Source organism: Lathyrus oleraceus, chromosome 6 (genome assembly GCF_024323335.1).
Source record: "Lathyrus oleraceus cultivar Zhongwan6 chromosome 6, CAAS_Psat_ZW6_1.0, whole genome shotgun sequence".
NCBI lineage: Eukaryota > Viridiplantae > Streptophyta > Magnoliopsida > Fabales > Fabaceae > Lathyrus > Lathyrus oleraceus.
This window is the reverse complement of record NC_066584.1, coordinates 374,910,812-374,924,742: the sequence shown is the minus strand read 5'-3', so window position 1 is coordinate 374,924,742 and position 13,931 is coordinate 374,910,812. Positions and strand designations below refer to the sequence as shown.

Below are 13,931 nucleotides of genomic sequence, written 5' to 3'. Positions count from 1 at the left end.
TTGGTGTCTTTCAAAATGAAAAATGACGTGATCTTCATAGAACTTCTTGAAAATCAAACTAGTGTACTCTCTCCCATCATCTAATTGCAAATATTTAATTTTTCTATCTGTTAAACTCTCTTCCTTTATCTTCCACAAGTTAAATTTGTCAAAGATTTCTCCTTCAAGAATACTTTACCTTCTTTCCATCACAATAGTTCAATTTATAAATATATCTTCAGAAAATAAACAAATATTAATTTAAAGTCAATTTGGTCGACCATACGCAACACAGAAAGATAAGCCAATAGGCAAATAGAGTAAACTAATATTATTGTTAAGTAATGGATAGTACATGGAAATAAATTATGAAAATGACATTATGAACGTTGACTACGGAATTAAACTATGTACTACAATTGCTCAGAAAATTAACAATAATAGAGGACCAATATAATTAACAACTTTCCAAACCAAATCCATTTCCAAATTTTCATCGAGACGATGAACAATAACAGCACCTCACAACCCCTACACAACAGTTTTGACGCAAATAGATTCACATATATTCTAACATTTGTATTTAGTCTTGTATTCTTGATTCTTGCAATAGTTGTTGCTTGTGTTCGACATCGTATGTCACAAAATCGAAGCATGCTCAATATTTTGTCTGGTTTTCCACTACATCGTCAGGAAGAATCAACCACGGAACAAGGACTAGGTCGTCGTAGGGACAAAAATATTGAAGGACATACCAAGCTATTATACTCTCAAATTCAGAAGAATATAGGTGGCTCTTCAACTTCTTCATGTTGCTCTATATGTTTAGGGGATTACAAAGAAAGTGACATGTTGAGGTTGCTTCCAAATTGTGGTCATCTTTATCATGCTGCTTGTATTGATCCATGGCTTAGGCTACACTCCAATTGTCCCATTTGTAGAAAATCTTTGCTACCTTCAACCTAGTGTCTCTCTTCAATTTTAAGAGGTCGTACAGTCAATCAAATCACTCTTTAATTTTCTGTGTGTATATTCATGTTTTAATTGATAGATTTAATGTGTTCTTTTTCCATTTTAAATATCAATTAAGTATAAAATGTGCAATGCTTTTGTAAGGGATATGACACTCTGTATATCTTAAGATTACTTAAATCAAATTTTATACGGTGTATTATCTGGAGTCGTTGGTTTGGTTGTAAAAACATTTTAGGTAAAATATCAAATTTTGAATTTGAATCATCACATTTTTTCCTCCATCGTTTAATATGCAAGTTTATGCTCAGTGGATTAAACAGGGTGGACAAGCTAGCATAGCCCTTGTTCCGTTCAGAAATTAAAGATGGGTGATGAAGTGATGGAATAAGGTTTACGTCTTTCGGTGCAGCGGGACTCACTTTTGATACGGTAGGAGGACTGAACATGCAAAGTTAACATTTCAACGCTCAAATCATTGAATGAGTGAAGAGTAATTTTAAAGTTGGAATAGATAATACTTGAAATGGCACAAACTGATCTTCATATGGTATGGATTGTTAAAATTATTTGTATGTGATTTGGCGTCTTGTGCGAGTTATTGTTCAATTAGATCAAAAGGTGAGAGATGTGACGAGGGTGTGATCGTGTGCCTCGGAAGGGGCAAGGATCCACCTGTTATATGTGCGTACATCTTTAATATTCGTTACCGAGCCTTCTCGGTGGGTTTTGCGAGCAGCCTAGAGCATCCCCCCTTCAGTGCTTGTTCCTACATTGTGTAATTCGGGTTCCTCTCTGGTCTGGCTTCTAATAGAAGGAAATAAAATAGCCTTGATGAGACATTGATGTCAATGGGAAGATGTGCATTATATCCTACATCTGACGGGAATGATTATTTCTAATAATATGACATTTGAGTGCTCTTGAACTGAGATCTTGATCGTTAGTGGTGTAGTTCACACTTCCTAACGTTTTGGATTGCATGGTTTATCTTCTTAGGAAGATACATAAGGAGCTTTGGTGTGACCATGTTCCCTTTTTTCGCCATTTGTCAATCTTTAAGAGCTTTTCTCTCATGTCTGCAACCTTCACTGTCTTCGCCAACCTCCTCCCATAAACCACTATTTTTGACGTACTTGTGCCACCTCTTCAAATAGATAGAGCATACAATGTGTTGGTAACAAAATTCATGTTTTCCAGGGTAACACTTGAATCATACTCTCTTTTTCATTTTCATACTTGATTGCTTTATTAGGGTTTATGAGGAGGGTTGTGGATTTTTAATATTTTATATTTTGTAATTTGGAAATTTTTCTCGACATAGATGAGCTTTGGTTGGGGTGCAAAGTTTGTCTTATATCGGCCATATGTTTCTACTTATGGTTATTTATTTCATGTGATGACAGTCTTTTTTGACGTGCGCAACTCTCAACTCATAGTCCAGAAGGTGACAGGTGATTGTCATGTGAGTTGATCAAGAAAGAATGGATAACTTTTTTGTTGAAGTGGATCCCTCCTTAGACTGAGAAGAGGATCTTTAGCAAGTACAATGAATGTGTCATACCTCTCCACAAATTCTTGTTTTCTTTGATAAGTCCCCCTTAAAGTGCTCCTTCAAAATTGCACCTAGGGAGTGTGGATTATATCAAAGTCTTTTAGTACTTATGTGAATACGAGAAAAAGGTGTTATCTTTGATACTCTTCTTCCACCTCTTTAAAGCCCAATGGAGTTATGTTGATTCATCTAGATCTCAAGGTTTGTTATATCTTAAGTAGAATACTACTATGTTTGAGTTTTATTCGGAGAGTGTTGATAACTTTAAGAACTGGTACTATCTAGTTATCCCCACTATTACAAATGACACATGTCATGTCATACGCGAAATGAATTTCACATCGGTTACAATACCGAGGTAACAAAGAGTGATATGAAAAGTGGGACCTTTACCCCTCGATTTAAAAATAACCAAGGGGTTAGTTTAAATGGTCATGGGTTTGAACAACAACAATAGATTTTTATATTTTCCAAACTAGCATCATATTCCTCTCGATCATATATATATATATATATATATATATATATATATATAATATATAATATATATATATATATATAATATATATATATATATTACATTGTTTACACAAAATATTACTAAATTAATTTGTTTACGAACTACATTGTTTACACATAATATTAAAGTAAAAATATTCTTCTTCATTGTCATCGTTGTCGGTGAAGAACAAATGTTGGATCTCTTGGAGAAGAGCAAATATTGGGGATCCTCCTTTTATTGATCTTGAGGAAGATCAAATGTTGAATTCAATATATTCTATATGGGTTTTGCATTCATTTGTTTCTGATATAAAACAAAAAAAATGTTAGATAAATAAAATAAATATTCAGTTATATGATTATATAAGAACACAAACCTTGACCCCAAATAATTTTCTACACATACAATCCATCCTTTGCAAAGTAAATATATTACTCTCACCAACCACATATTAAAAATCTAAATTTTTTCTCTTTCAATCTATCACATTGATACAACGCTCTGATTAAACATAGAGAATTTTACAACGTTTGAATTTCTTGTGGAATCACTAATATTCAAAATGTTTTTATAATGAGACTTTTAGGTTTCCCGAGGATCACTAATGACAATATCTTGAGTGTTGATACTCATTAAATGGACGACAAATATTTGTTTAAGGACGGTGAAGAAATACATTTACATTTTACCTCAATAAAATATGTTCCAATAAATTATTTAACCTCGGTTATTACTAAAAACCGAGTTAAAATCTATTTCTTTTTAGATAAAAAACAATAAAATATGTTACAACCCAAACACCACATAACTCTTGATTTCTGTTAAAAACCGAGGTGAAAAACTTATATATATATATATATATATATATATATATATATATATATATATATATATATATATATATTATATATATATATATATATATATATATTAATATATATATATATAATATATAATATATATATATTATATATATATATATATATATATAATATATATATATATATATTATATATATATTTACATTGTTTACACAGAATAATAAAATAAATTATTCAAACAAATCAATAGTTTGACAATGGATTCTTAGAGAATAACATATCTTTCCAAATTTCTAATAAGTTATATGTTCCAACTAAGAGGAAAAAAAATTGTACTTGCAATCCATCCCCACTACGCCAAAAACTGGAATAGACAGCGCACCTTAGAGGGCGCTTTATTACAAAAGCGCACTCTAAAGTGAAGCGAAAAAATAAGGAGCGAACAACTGGAATAGACAGCGCACTTTAGAGGACGCTTTTGTAATAAAGCGCCCTCTAAGGTGAAGCGAAAAAATAAGGAGGAGATAGAGGGACAACAATACATGACGCTTTTTAGAAAGCGCCCTCTAAGGTTACCCTTAGAGGGCGCTTTTAAAAAAGCGCTCTATAAGTCCATGTGCATTTCCAGTTTATAAAGCGCTTTTGGAAAGTCTTAGAGAGCGCTTTCATAAGCGCCCTCTTAGGCCCCCTTTAGAGGGCGCTTTTTTTCCACAAGCGCCCTCTAAGGTCCCCTTTAGTAAACATTAAAATTATAACATACTGCGCGTTTTGTTATTTCACTCTCTGTTATTTTCGTTCTTTTTCACGTTAGGGTTCTCACTGCTACGATTTTCGCTACTTCTAAGGCGTTCTCCTTCACCTCTGTTAGATCTACGACGTTTCCTCCTTCTATTAATTCGTTGTTAGCTGTTCGATTTTGACACCATAGGTACTTTTCTAATCTTCATATTACTTAGTTTCTCTTCTGACGTTCGCTATTGTTCATTTTTGGTTTCATTTTTCTTGGTTCATACATTTATTGAGTATTCTCAACAATAATTATTGTGTTGCAATGCTAGCAATGGAGACTAGGCATTATGGGTTAAATTTCACCAACTGTTCCATTTGTTTCTCGATGTAGAAAAAGGAGGCAGCAATATCTAAAACACCTTCTACCAATCAAAGGTACACTATGCAGCTTATGAGTGTATTTATTCTAGCATACATAGCGTAGCTAGTAACTTAAGAAGTTTAGGTATGGATGTTATTTGATAGAGTAAATTAGAGTCGACTATTCTTCTGTTAGCTTTCAGTTAGACCATTATACAATTCTACATATATATTTTCTAGTCAATGTTTATCTTTTGTAAAAACTATATGATGATATATAACTATGCTACAAATTAGTGCATACCACTAATGCTTAATGCATGGTTCATACATTCTCATGCTATTGAAGTCAGAGATATCTGAAAATGTTGAGAAACTAACTCAATAAACCAAAATTGTTTTGGTTTTGGGTTGTTGTTGGAGACATGAATGCCCTGCACAGAGACTAACTCAATAAAGCGAAATTGTTTTGTCTCGTCCCATTTTTTGTTTCTCTTCTGAAATTGTTTTTTGTTTATTCTAATTAGTAATGGATAATACATGGATGTCTTCCAATCGATTGTCGAGAGAGTATGAGAATGGGGTATCAGAATTCGTTAAGTTTGCCGTTGCGCACGCCGAAGACCCCGGTAGAATGATATGTCCTTGCTTGGGTTGTTGTTATGGGAAACGGGTTGACGCAGTTCAGTTGACATCGCATCTAATGAGGCATGGAATTGATCGAAGTTATACATGTTGGAATTTGCATGGTGAGAAAAGTAACGAGAATGTTGAACCGGGGGATAGTACGACCTATGCCTCAAACTATAGTGGCGCAGATACATACGATTGTGATCAAGTTGAGGAGATTGCAGAAGCACTTGAAGGAGATCTTAAGGATTGTCCCGAAATGTTTGAGAGGTTGGTAAGTGATGCAAAGAAACCTTTGTATGATGGTTGCACTAAATTCACAAGATTGTCTGTGGTATTAAAGTTGTACAACTTAAAGGCGGGCAATGGATGGTCGGATAAAAGTTTCACAGAGTTATTAGCCCTTTTGAAAAATATGCTTCCTGAGGATAATGTTCTTTCCAATCGAACATATGAGACCAAAAAGATGTTGTGCTCTATTGGCATGAGCTATGATAAGATTATTGCATGTCCAAACGATTGCGTTTTGTTTCGAAATGAGTATGCATCGTTAAATGAGTGTCCTAAATGCGGTGTCTCGCGATATAAGAACAAGTTGTCTCCAACAAAAGTCTTGTGGTATTTTCCTGTTATTCCGAGATTTAGACGCATGTTTCGTAGTGAAACCGATTCAAGACACTTGACCTGGCATGCAGATGAAAGAATTATAGATGGAAAGTATCGACATCCGGCAGATTCACCACAGTGGTTGAAAATTGATAATGATTATCCTGAATTTGGAGAAGAATCAAGAAACCTTCGCTTGGCATTATCTACTGATGGAATGAACCCACACGGTATCCAGAGTATCTCACACAGTACATGGCCTGTGATTATTATGATTTATAACCTACCTCCATGGCTATGTATGAAGCGTAAGTACATGATGTTGTCTATGTTGATTTCTGGACCTAAACAACCAGGGAATGACATAGACGTGTACTTGAAGCCCTTAATCGAAGATTTAAAGATTTTGTGGGAGACCGGTGTGGAGGTTTATGATGGATATAGGAAAGAAAGTTTCAACTTGAGGGCGATGTTGTTTGGCACAATTAATGATTTTCCAGCATACGGAAATCTATCAGGGTATAGCATAAAAGGTCAATGTGCGTGTCCTATTTGTGAAGATAAAACAGATTGGAAGCGCTTGGAGTTTGGTCAGAAGAATGTCTTTCTCGGTCATCGGAGATTCTTAAATTCAAATCATCACTACCGTGGATGGAGAAAGGCGTTCAATGGAGAGAAAGAACAAGGCAGAGCTCCACCTATATTGACGGGTGATCAAATTTTTGAAAAGGTGAAAGATTTGGATACTCAGTTTGGCAAGCCTTTTGCCCACACACTTGTCAAAAGTGGGTGGAAGAAGAGGTCAGTTTTTTTTTAATTGCCGTATTGGAAGTCCTTGTATGTGAGACATTTTCTTGATGTTATGCATATTGAAAAAAATGTATTTGAAAGTGTTATTGCCACGTTACTCAATATACAAGGAAAGTCTAAGGATGGCCTTAAGGCAAGAAAGGACTTGATAGCGATGGGAATAAGAACTGAATTAGGACCCTTGAAGAAAGGAAAACGAACATATCTACCGCCTGTTGCTTATACTCTATCTAGAAAGGAGAAAAAAACATTGTGTAAGTTTCTAAGTGAAGTTAAAGTTCCAGAAGGGTACTCTTCAGATATTAGAAGACTTGTGTCTATGAAAGACCTCAAGTTAAAGAGTTTAAAGACCCATGATTGCCATGTTATAATGGAACATTTTCTCCCAATAGGTATACGTTCTATTCTTCCAGAAAAAGTAAGAAGCTCTATAACTAAGTTGTGTTCTTTCTTCAAGTCAATTTGCAGTAAGGTGATCGATCCTGCGATCTTACCAATGTTGCAAAAAGAAATCGTTATTACTTTGTGTGAGCTTGAAATGTTTTTTCCTCCATCATTTTTTGACATAATGGTACATCTAGTTGTTCATCTTATGAAAGAGACACAATTGTGTGGACCAGCTTATATGAGATGGATGTACCCTGTTGAACGTTATATGAAAATATTAAAAGGGTACGTGAAGAACCGAAGTCGACCAGAAGGTTGTATGGTTGAAAGATACGTTGTTGAAGAAGCGACTGAGTTTTGTACTGAATATTTATCTAATGTTCAGTCAATCAGACTCCCCAAGTCTCAGCTTGTCGAAAAGAAAGAAGGAAAAAATCTAATTGGAAATAAAATCGTGGCAGTATCAAGGGTCGAACGGGATCAAGTGCATTTGTATGTTCTGCACAATGAGAATGAGGTTGAGCCGTATGTTGAAATTCACAAGGATGTTCTCCGAGGTTTAAATCCCAATAGAAATGAAAATTGGATAGTACGAGAGCACAATCGATGTTTTATACCTTGGTTTAAGGATCATATTTATTCAAAGTATTATTCAGATCCCGCTTCAATAACAGAAAGGTTGAGATGCTTAGCATATGGTCCAAGTTTCCATGTTTTTTCTTATAGTGCATACGCGATTAATGGATACACATTTTATACCAAAGAACAAGATGATAAAAGTACTATGCAGAATAGTGGTGTCACCGTGGTAGCTGAAGCAATGCACATATCAAGTGTGAAGGACTTAAACCCCAAATTTGCAAATCTGTCGTATTTTGGTGTTATCGAGCGCATTTGGGTGTTTGATTATGAGAAGTTTCAGATTCCTATATTTGGTTGCAAGTGGGTTGAAAATAATAACGGCATTCGAATGGATAAGTCAGGATTTTTGCAAGTGGATCTTAATAGGGTGGGATACAAAGATGAGTCTTTTATTCTAGCCTCTCAAGCTAGACAAGTGTTCTATGTCAATGATCCGAAAAGTACGAAATGGTCTATAGTTCTTTTTTCCAACAAAGTAATTGATGAAAACACTGGAGATCAAGGTGATATTGATGTTGAGATTGAATCGTTTACCAGAAATGATCAAGATGAGAATATTATATCAAATGATTCATATATTAGAAATGATCATAATGAGGGTATTTGGATCAATCCAACCGTCCGTGTTATTAAGAGATATGTAGAACATATTCCAACCAAGAAAAGAAAGAGAACTTAGTGAAAAAGGTACAGGTCAAATGATTTTAATTGTTTTCTTTATTACAGGTAAAATGGCTTTTATTACAGCAAATCGAGTCAGTTGCATAAAAAAAAAGGTATAAACACAATTATATGATATTTATGCATAGAAAATATTAATTCTTGATATTATACTTCACCTAACTAATTTTATGATATTTTAGGTTCATGCTATGGATATTGAACAAAAAGAGGTTGTTGCTAAGAAGACTGCGGCTAGCAAAAAAAACATACATCTCAGAGATGCTTTTGCTACTTAGTTTTATTTCTTTTTAAGTTATGAATTGGTTGTATATTTAGAATCTTTAGAAGTTAAACGATTATATATCAGTGGATTGTTGTATATGTATGGATTGTTGTATATAAGGCTTGTTGAATGCAATGTGTGAAAAAGGGCTTCAAATTATACAGTTTTAGGTGTACTGCTTCAATATACAGGTTGTCTAAAATAAATAAATAAATATAGCGTTTTTAAAAATAAAAAAAAATAACCACCCACTTTAGAGGGCGCTTTCCAAAATAAGCGCCCTCTAAACCCTTTAAATTTCCACTTTAGAGGGCGCTTTCTAGTAAAAGCGCCCTCTAAACCCTTAAAAGTTTCCACTTTAGAGGGCGCTTTCTTTAAAAAGCGCCCTCTAAAGTGGCCCTTAAAGGACTTAAAGAGCCACTTTAGAGAGCGCTTTCACCAGGAAAAAAGCACTGTCTTTACCTATGCCAGCGCCAGATTAGAGGGCGCTTTAAAGCGCTGTTATAGGCCAAAAAAAGTGCCCTCTTTTCCCTTATTTGGCGTAGTGCCCATAGAGATTTCATTATTTTGAACAAATGTTTTTCATGGAAAGTGCTTTCACATGACAGAGAACAAGAAAGAGAAATGAATGATTATTTTTACGAATAAATTTCTCAGTGTTATCAACCGAGGAAAGCGATAAAATTTTCAATGTTTTCTTTGATTGACAACATATGAAGTTTATTACAAAAATAAAACAACAACATCAACATCAACATCATTATGTGAGATAGATTGCAAGGGCAGAAAAAATGTTTTGTTCAATATTGAAGAACATCGAACATTTTTTATGTCTTGCAATCCATCCGAGAGAATGATGCGCAAGACTTTGGAGCGGTTACATATAAGTTAGGTTTATGGTAAAATTTGATTAACAAGTGTTTTTATAGTAAAATATGATAATCTAATCTCTCGGTTATTAAATAAAACCGAAATAATATTTTATTAATTTATAAATTAAAAATAAAATAAAAAGAAAAACACCAATTTTAAAGAAATAAAAATATAAATTGTTGATGTTGGGATTCGAAGCATGTCCTGAAATATTTTTCCCTCGGTTTTATTTAGAAATCGAGGGAATATCTTATATTTAATAAAAAATAATATTAAACATGGCGCGCCTTGACCTTTTACCTCGGTTTTTGGTAGGATGAGGTGAAAATTTTGTCATGAAATATATTATTTATAGTAGTGCCCCTTATCGAGGTGGCTTATGCTAACATATGCAACATACATTCGAACCGTTTTTATCGATGTTCATATAAATTCCCTAAGTTCTGGCCCCAGAGTCATTTCTTGGCGGATCTCGAGTCTTATGTTTATAAATTAGACGATTTTTTGTTGAGGTGAATCATGGGGAAGGGTTATATGTCCTACTTCAGATGATCGAGTAAGACTTGGGAAGGCCTACTTTTGGTGTATGTTCACTGTCGACCACGAATCTATTACCACATTCACTTCTAGCACGTCTTGGTCCACAGATGGCTATGGCGTTTCGAACTTCTATTTATGAGAAGGAATACACATATTTTTTAGGAAAGTTTGAGGTTATTCATCAAGAGTAGTTTTTTGAACTGGCGTACTAAACTCGTCGGCCGTCAACCATTTTGTCCTTTGGTTTCACCGGAAGGGGGAATGTTTTCTTGCCTGACCATCTCTAGAAAGAAAAAGAAGCGCTTCAGAAACGTGTCGGTGCTTTTACCATTGAACGGGGACAATACCTGGAGGAGCTCAAAAGGTCGTCTTCTTGTTGTCAGAAATATGGAATGATGTAAAGAATTTTGGGTATTCTGGCTTGTTGGATGAGAAGGAGCATTCAGTTGTGCAAGCGATGAAAATGAAGGATGAAGCTCCAACCGTTACTCGGACGAACCTATTCAAGACCAAGGTTTCTCTTGTTGTAGTGAACCAGGCGTTGGATTCATCCCTATAAGACGGTGAAGAAGTTGGAGTTTTCTCTAAGCGAGGCTCGAGAAAGTTGGAAAAGGCTAAAGACGACCTTTAGGAGATGCGACATGAAAACCATGCCTTATCTAGAGAGTATGCAAAAATGTTGAAAGATTGTTTTTCCATCCTACAAATATCTTTTGAAAATTCATTGTAGCATGTGGAATACTTTCACCCCATGGTGCATATTTCTTGAGAACATATATTTCTTGATTAAGAAATGGTGAATGGGAATCCAGTCTTTGTCGAATATGAGACAAGTTTATAACCTCCTATCTCTTTTTTAAAATTTGAGATGTTCTTATCGGGTGTAACTTTTTTGAATAAATTATTTGCATGGTCCCCGCTTGGAGTATATATCTTACTTTGTTTACTTATTGTTGTTTTTACTCGTTACAACGTTGTTTTGAGCCTTTAGTGTGTTTCTATAGAAATAACTCGTTTTCTGAGGTTTTCATCGATTTTTTATTGGACTTCTTTGAGGAACATGCTAGACGAAGGGTGTGTTTCTCTTACCTTTACCCCAAGTTAATACTTGGTTTGAGGATAGCATAGTATGGAATCATCACTTGTAATATTGAGTGGTTAGGTACCAAGAGATGGTGACCCCTTAATCACCACTTTGTGGTCAGTTATCTTTATCCATGTTATTTTTGTTGTGGGATTTTGATTGCTTTAGTCGTTATCCTGCAGCGTTTGCGAGAACCCCTGTATTTCGTTCGTCGTGGGATTTTGATTGCTTTAGTCGTACGATTGTGGTGTTTGCAACATCATCTCTATTTGGTGACTATCCGTTATGATCACAAGGAAGATAATTTAGTGAAATTTTATTCATTGATGATGAATAAAAGGTATTACATTGTAAGGAAATGTGTGCTTTACACATGGAATAAAAGGGAAATTTAACCGAGTGGTGTAACCACTGCTTATTGTCCTTCAAGTGTACGAGTATGGTGTGCCATGGTGTATACATGCGTTTTCGACGCCATGGGATTTGGTGTACAAAATGTTTCTTCCGACAAATAACGACATGGGATAAACGTTTGGCTAATAAGTATGGTTCGACACTTCGACAAAATGGAGGTTTCGACATTTCGACAAAATATCTGCAGTTAGACACCTTTGACATACATGGAGAACATTGTAGTATATCGACAATTCGACAAAAAGCCTGAAGGAAGACGTCATTTCGACTTAAAGTACAAATTCAAATTCAAAAGAGTTGTGACGTTTGGCAGAAGACGCGTGGAAGCATCTGGCGAAAGGAAGAAAGCCATGTGTCACAGTTTTAGGATTTGGTCGTTAGTAACAGTTATGTTATTTGTATATAAATAGGATAGTTGTTATCGGAAAAAGTGTGTGAAAAATTACTTGTACAGAATTCCTGAAAACACTCAAAGTACCCGTGTGAGAGAAAATAGTCATATTTGGAACATGTATGTGTAACGAACACCAATTTCTTTCAAAGTTATATTTCATAGAAAACAAAGTTCTTTATATTTTCCCTTTACGCTTTCCATTTTGTTACCTTTCTACGCTTTATTTTCGACACTTTACATTTCGTCAGTTTATTTTCTGCCATTTTACCTATTTCGTCAAATTTACATCTCTTTAAACTCTTTAATCAACATTTCTTCGACATAAAACATTTAGAGAACCAAAATGAAAGATACAAAAGTCGTTCTAAACATCTTCAAAGACCATCTAGATCTGCACATGTCCTAGGATTTGTGTGGTTGATCCTGCAAGTAACCCAATTCTACAAGTTTTGGTAAACCAGAGGTTGTTCGCCAAAATTCACAGCGAACAAATTGGCACGTCCAGTGGGACAGTGCAGAAATCTAGAAATTTAGATAATCACTAGTCAAAGTTTGTTCTTCGTTGTATGAGACTGAGAAGCGGTAAATTAGCCGTATCCGACGTAGAAATACCTAAAAGAACAAGAGTAAGGAAAATGGTGAACCAGCCAAATAATCCAAACGAATCCATCCCAGTATCCAACTCTGCCCCTTCGACAGAAGGCAATATAGGATCGGTCCATGTGTCAGAGGTTGTACCTTCGTCAACAGGGTCAATGCCAGTGGTTTCGATATCGCAAAACGCGCCTAGTTCGTCCTTCAGGGCACAACAGATGCCCGTTGGGACACCCCCTCCTGTGGGAAACACTTCTAGGCCTTTTGTAACAAATTTCACCATGCCTCTGCCTGGTAGGGAACAACCCTTTGGAATGCCAACTTCGGTAATGGAAAATTTACACAATTCCCCGTTAATATATTCGGATTCGATGGCCAACGTGTCTTCACCCTTACAAGGGTCAGGATATGGTGGAAACATGAGTAGACTGAATCAACAACCACTTTATATGCCGCCGATAACAAATAATTCTGCGCAGGTAATTAGACAACAAATGGACGAGAGTAATCATGATATGGTCCAAATGTTGACACAACAAATGGGAGCGGTGTTTAACCCTCTAATACAAAACACCACCCAAACAAACCAATTATTGGCAGCGCAGATGACGCGCATTGCTGATTTCTTTGGAGTCCCTCAAACTCGACACAGAGAACAAGTGATTCATAACCCAGTGGTAGCGGTCCAGGAAGAGCCTACGATAAACCAGATACCGTTGGATAATCCTCAAACAAACGTCAGAAACCAAGAGGATGTAGTCGAACAGCCTCGTGTCGAAGTCCCTATTCCACAAGAGCCTAGAAGGATAGTAATCCAGAGAGGCCAAGACGCGGATGCTGTATTGCAACAACGGATACGGTATAATAATCCGCCTGTCGAAAACAATTTGGCAGCCATGGTCGAAACGATAATGGCACAAAATGGGATAAACATGGGTTTACAAAGGCCTAGTTACGCATCCCCACTATCGGAATATATTCTGCAAGAAGAACTTCCACCAAGGTGGAAAGTCCCTAAGTTCACAAAGTTCTCAGGGGACACTAGTGAGTCCACTATAGAACATGTGGCACGTTATCTGATCGAGGCAGGGGA

The 13,931-nt window shown here is 35.6% G+C and overlaps 1 protein-coding gene across 1 annotated transcript; it reads left to right on the top strand.

Annotated features, from left to right (window-relative positions):
* Positions 1-440: 440 nt before the first annotated feature.
* On the top strand, positions 441-1,081 carry LOC127093322 (RING-H2 finger protein ATL70). The gene has a single exon (XM_051032233.1). It carries the CDS (start codon positions 484-486, stop codon positions 943-945), a length of 462 nt encoding a protein of 153 aa, XP_050888190.1. The 5' UTR covers positions 441-483; the 3' UTR covers positions 946-1,081.
* Positions 1,082-13,931: the final 12,850 nt, after the last annotated feature.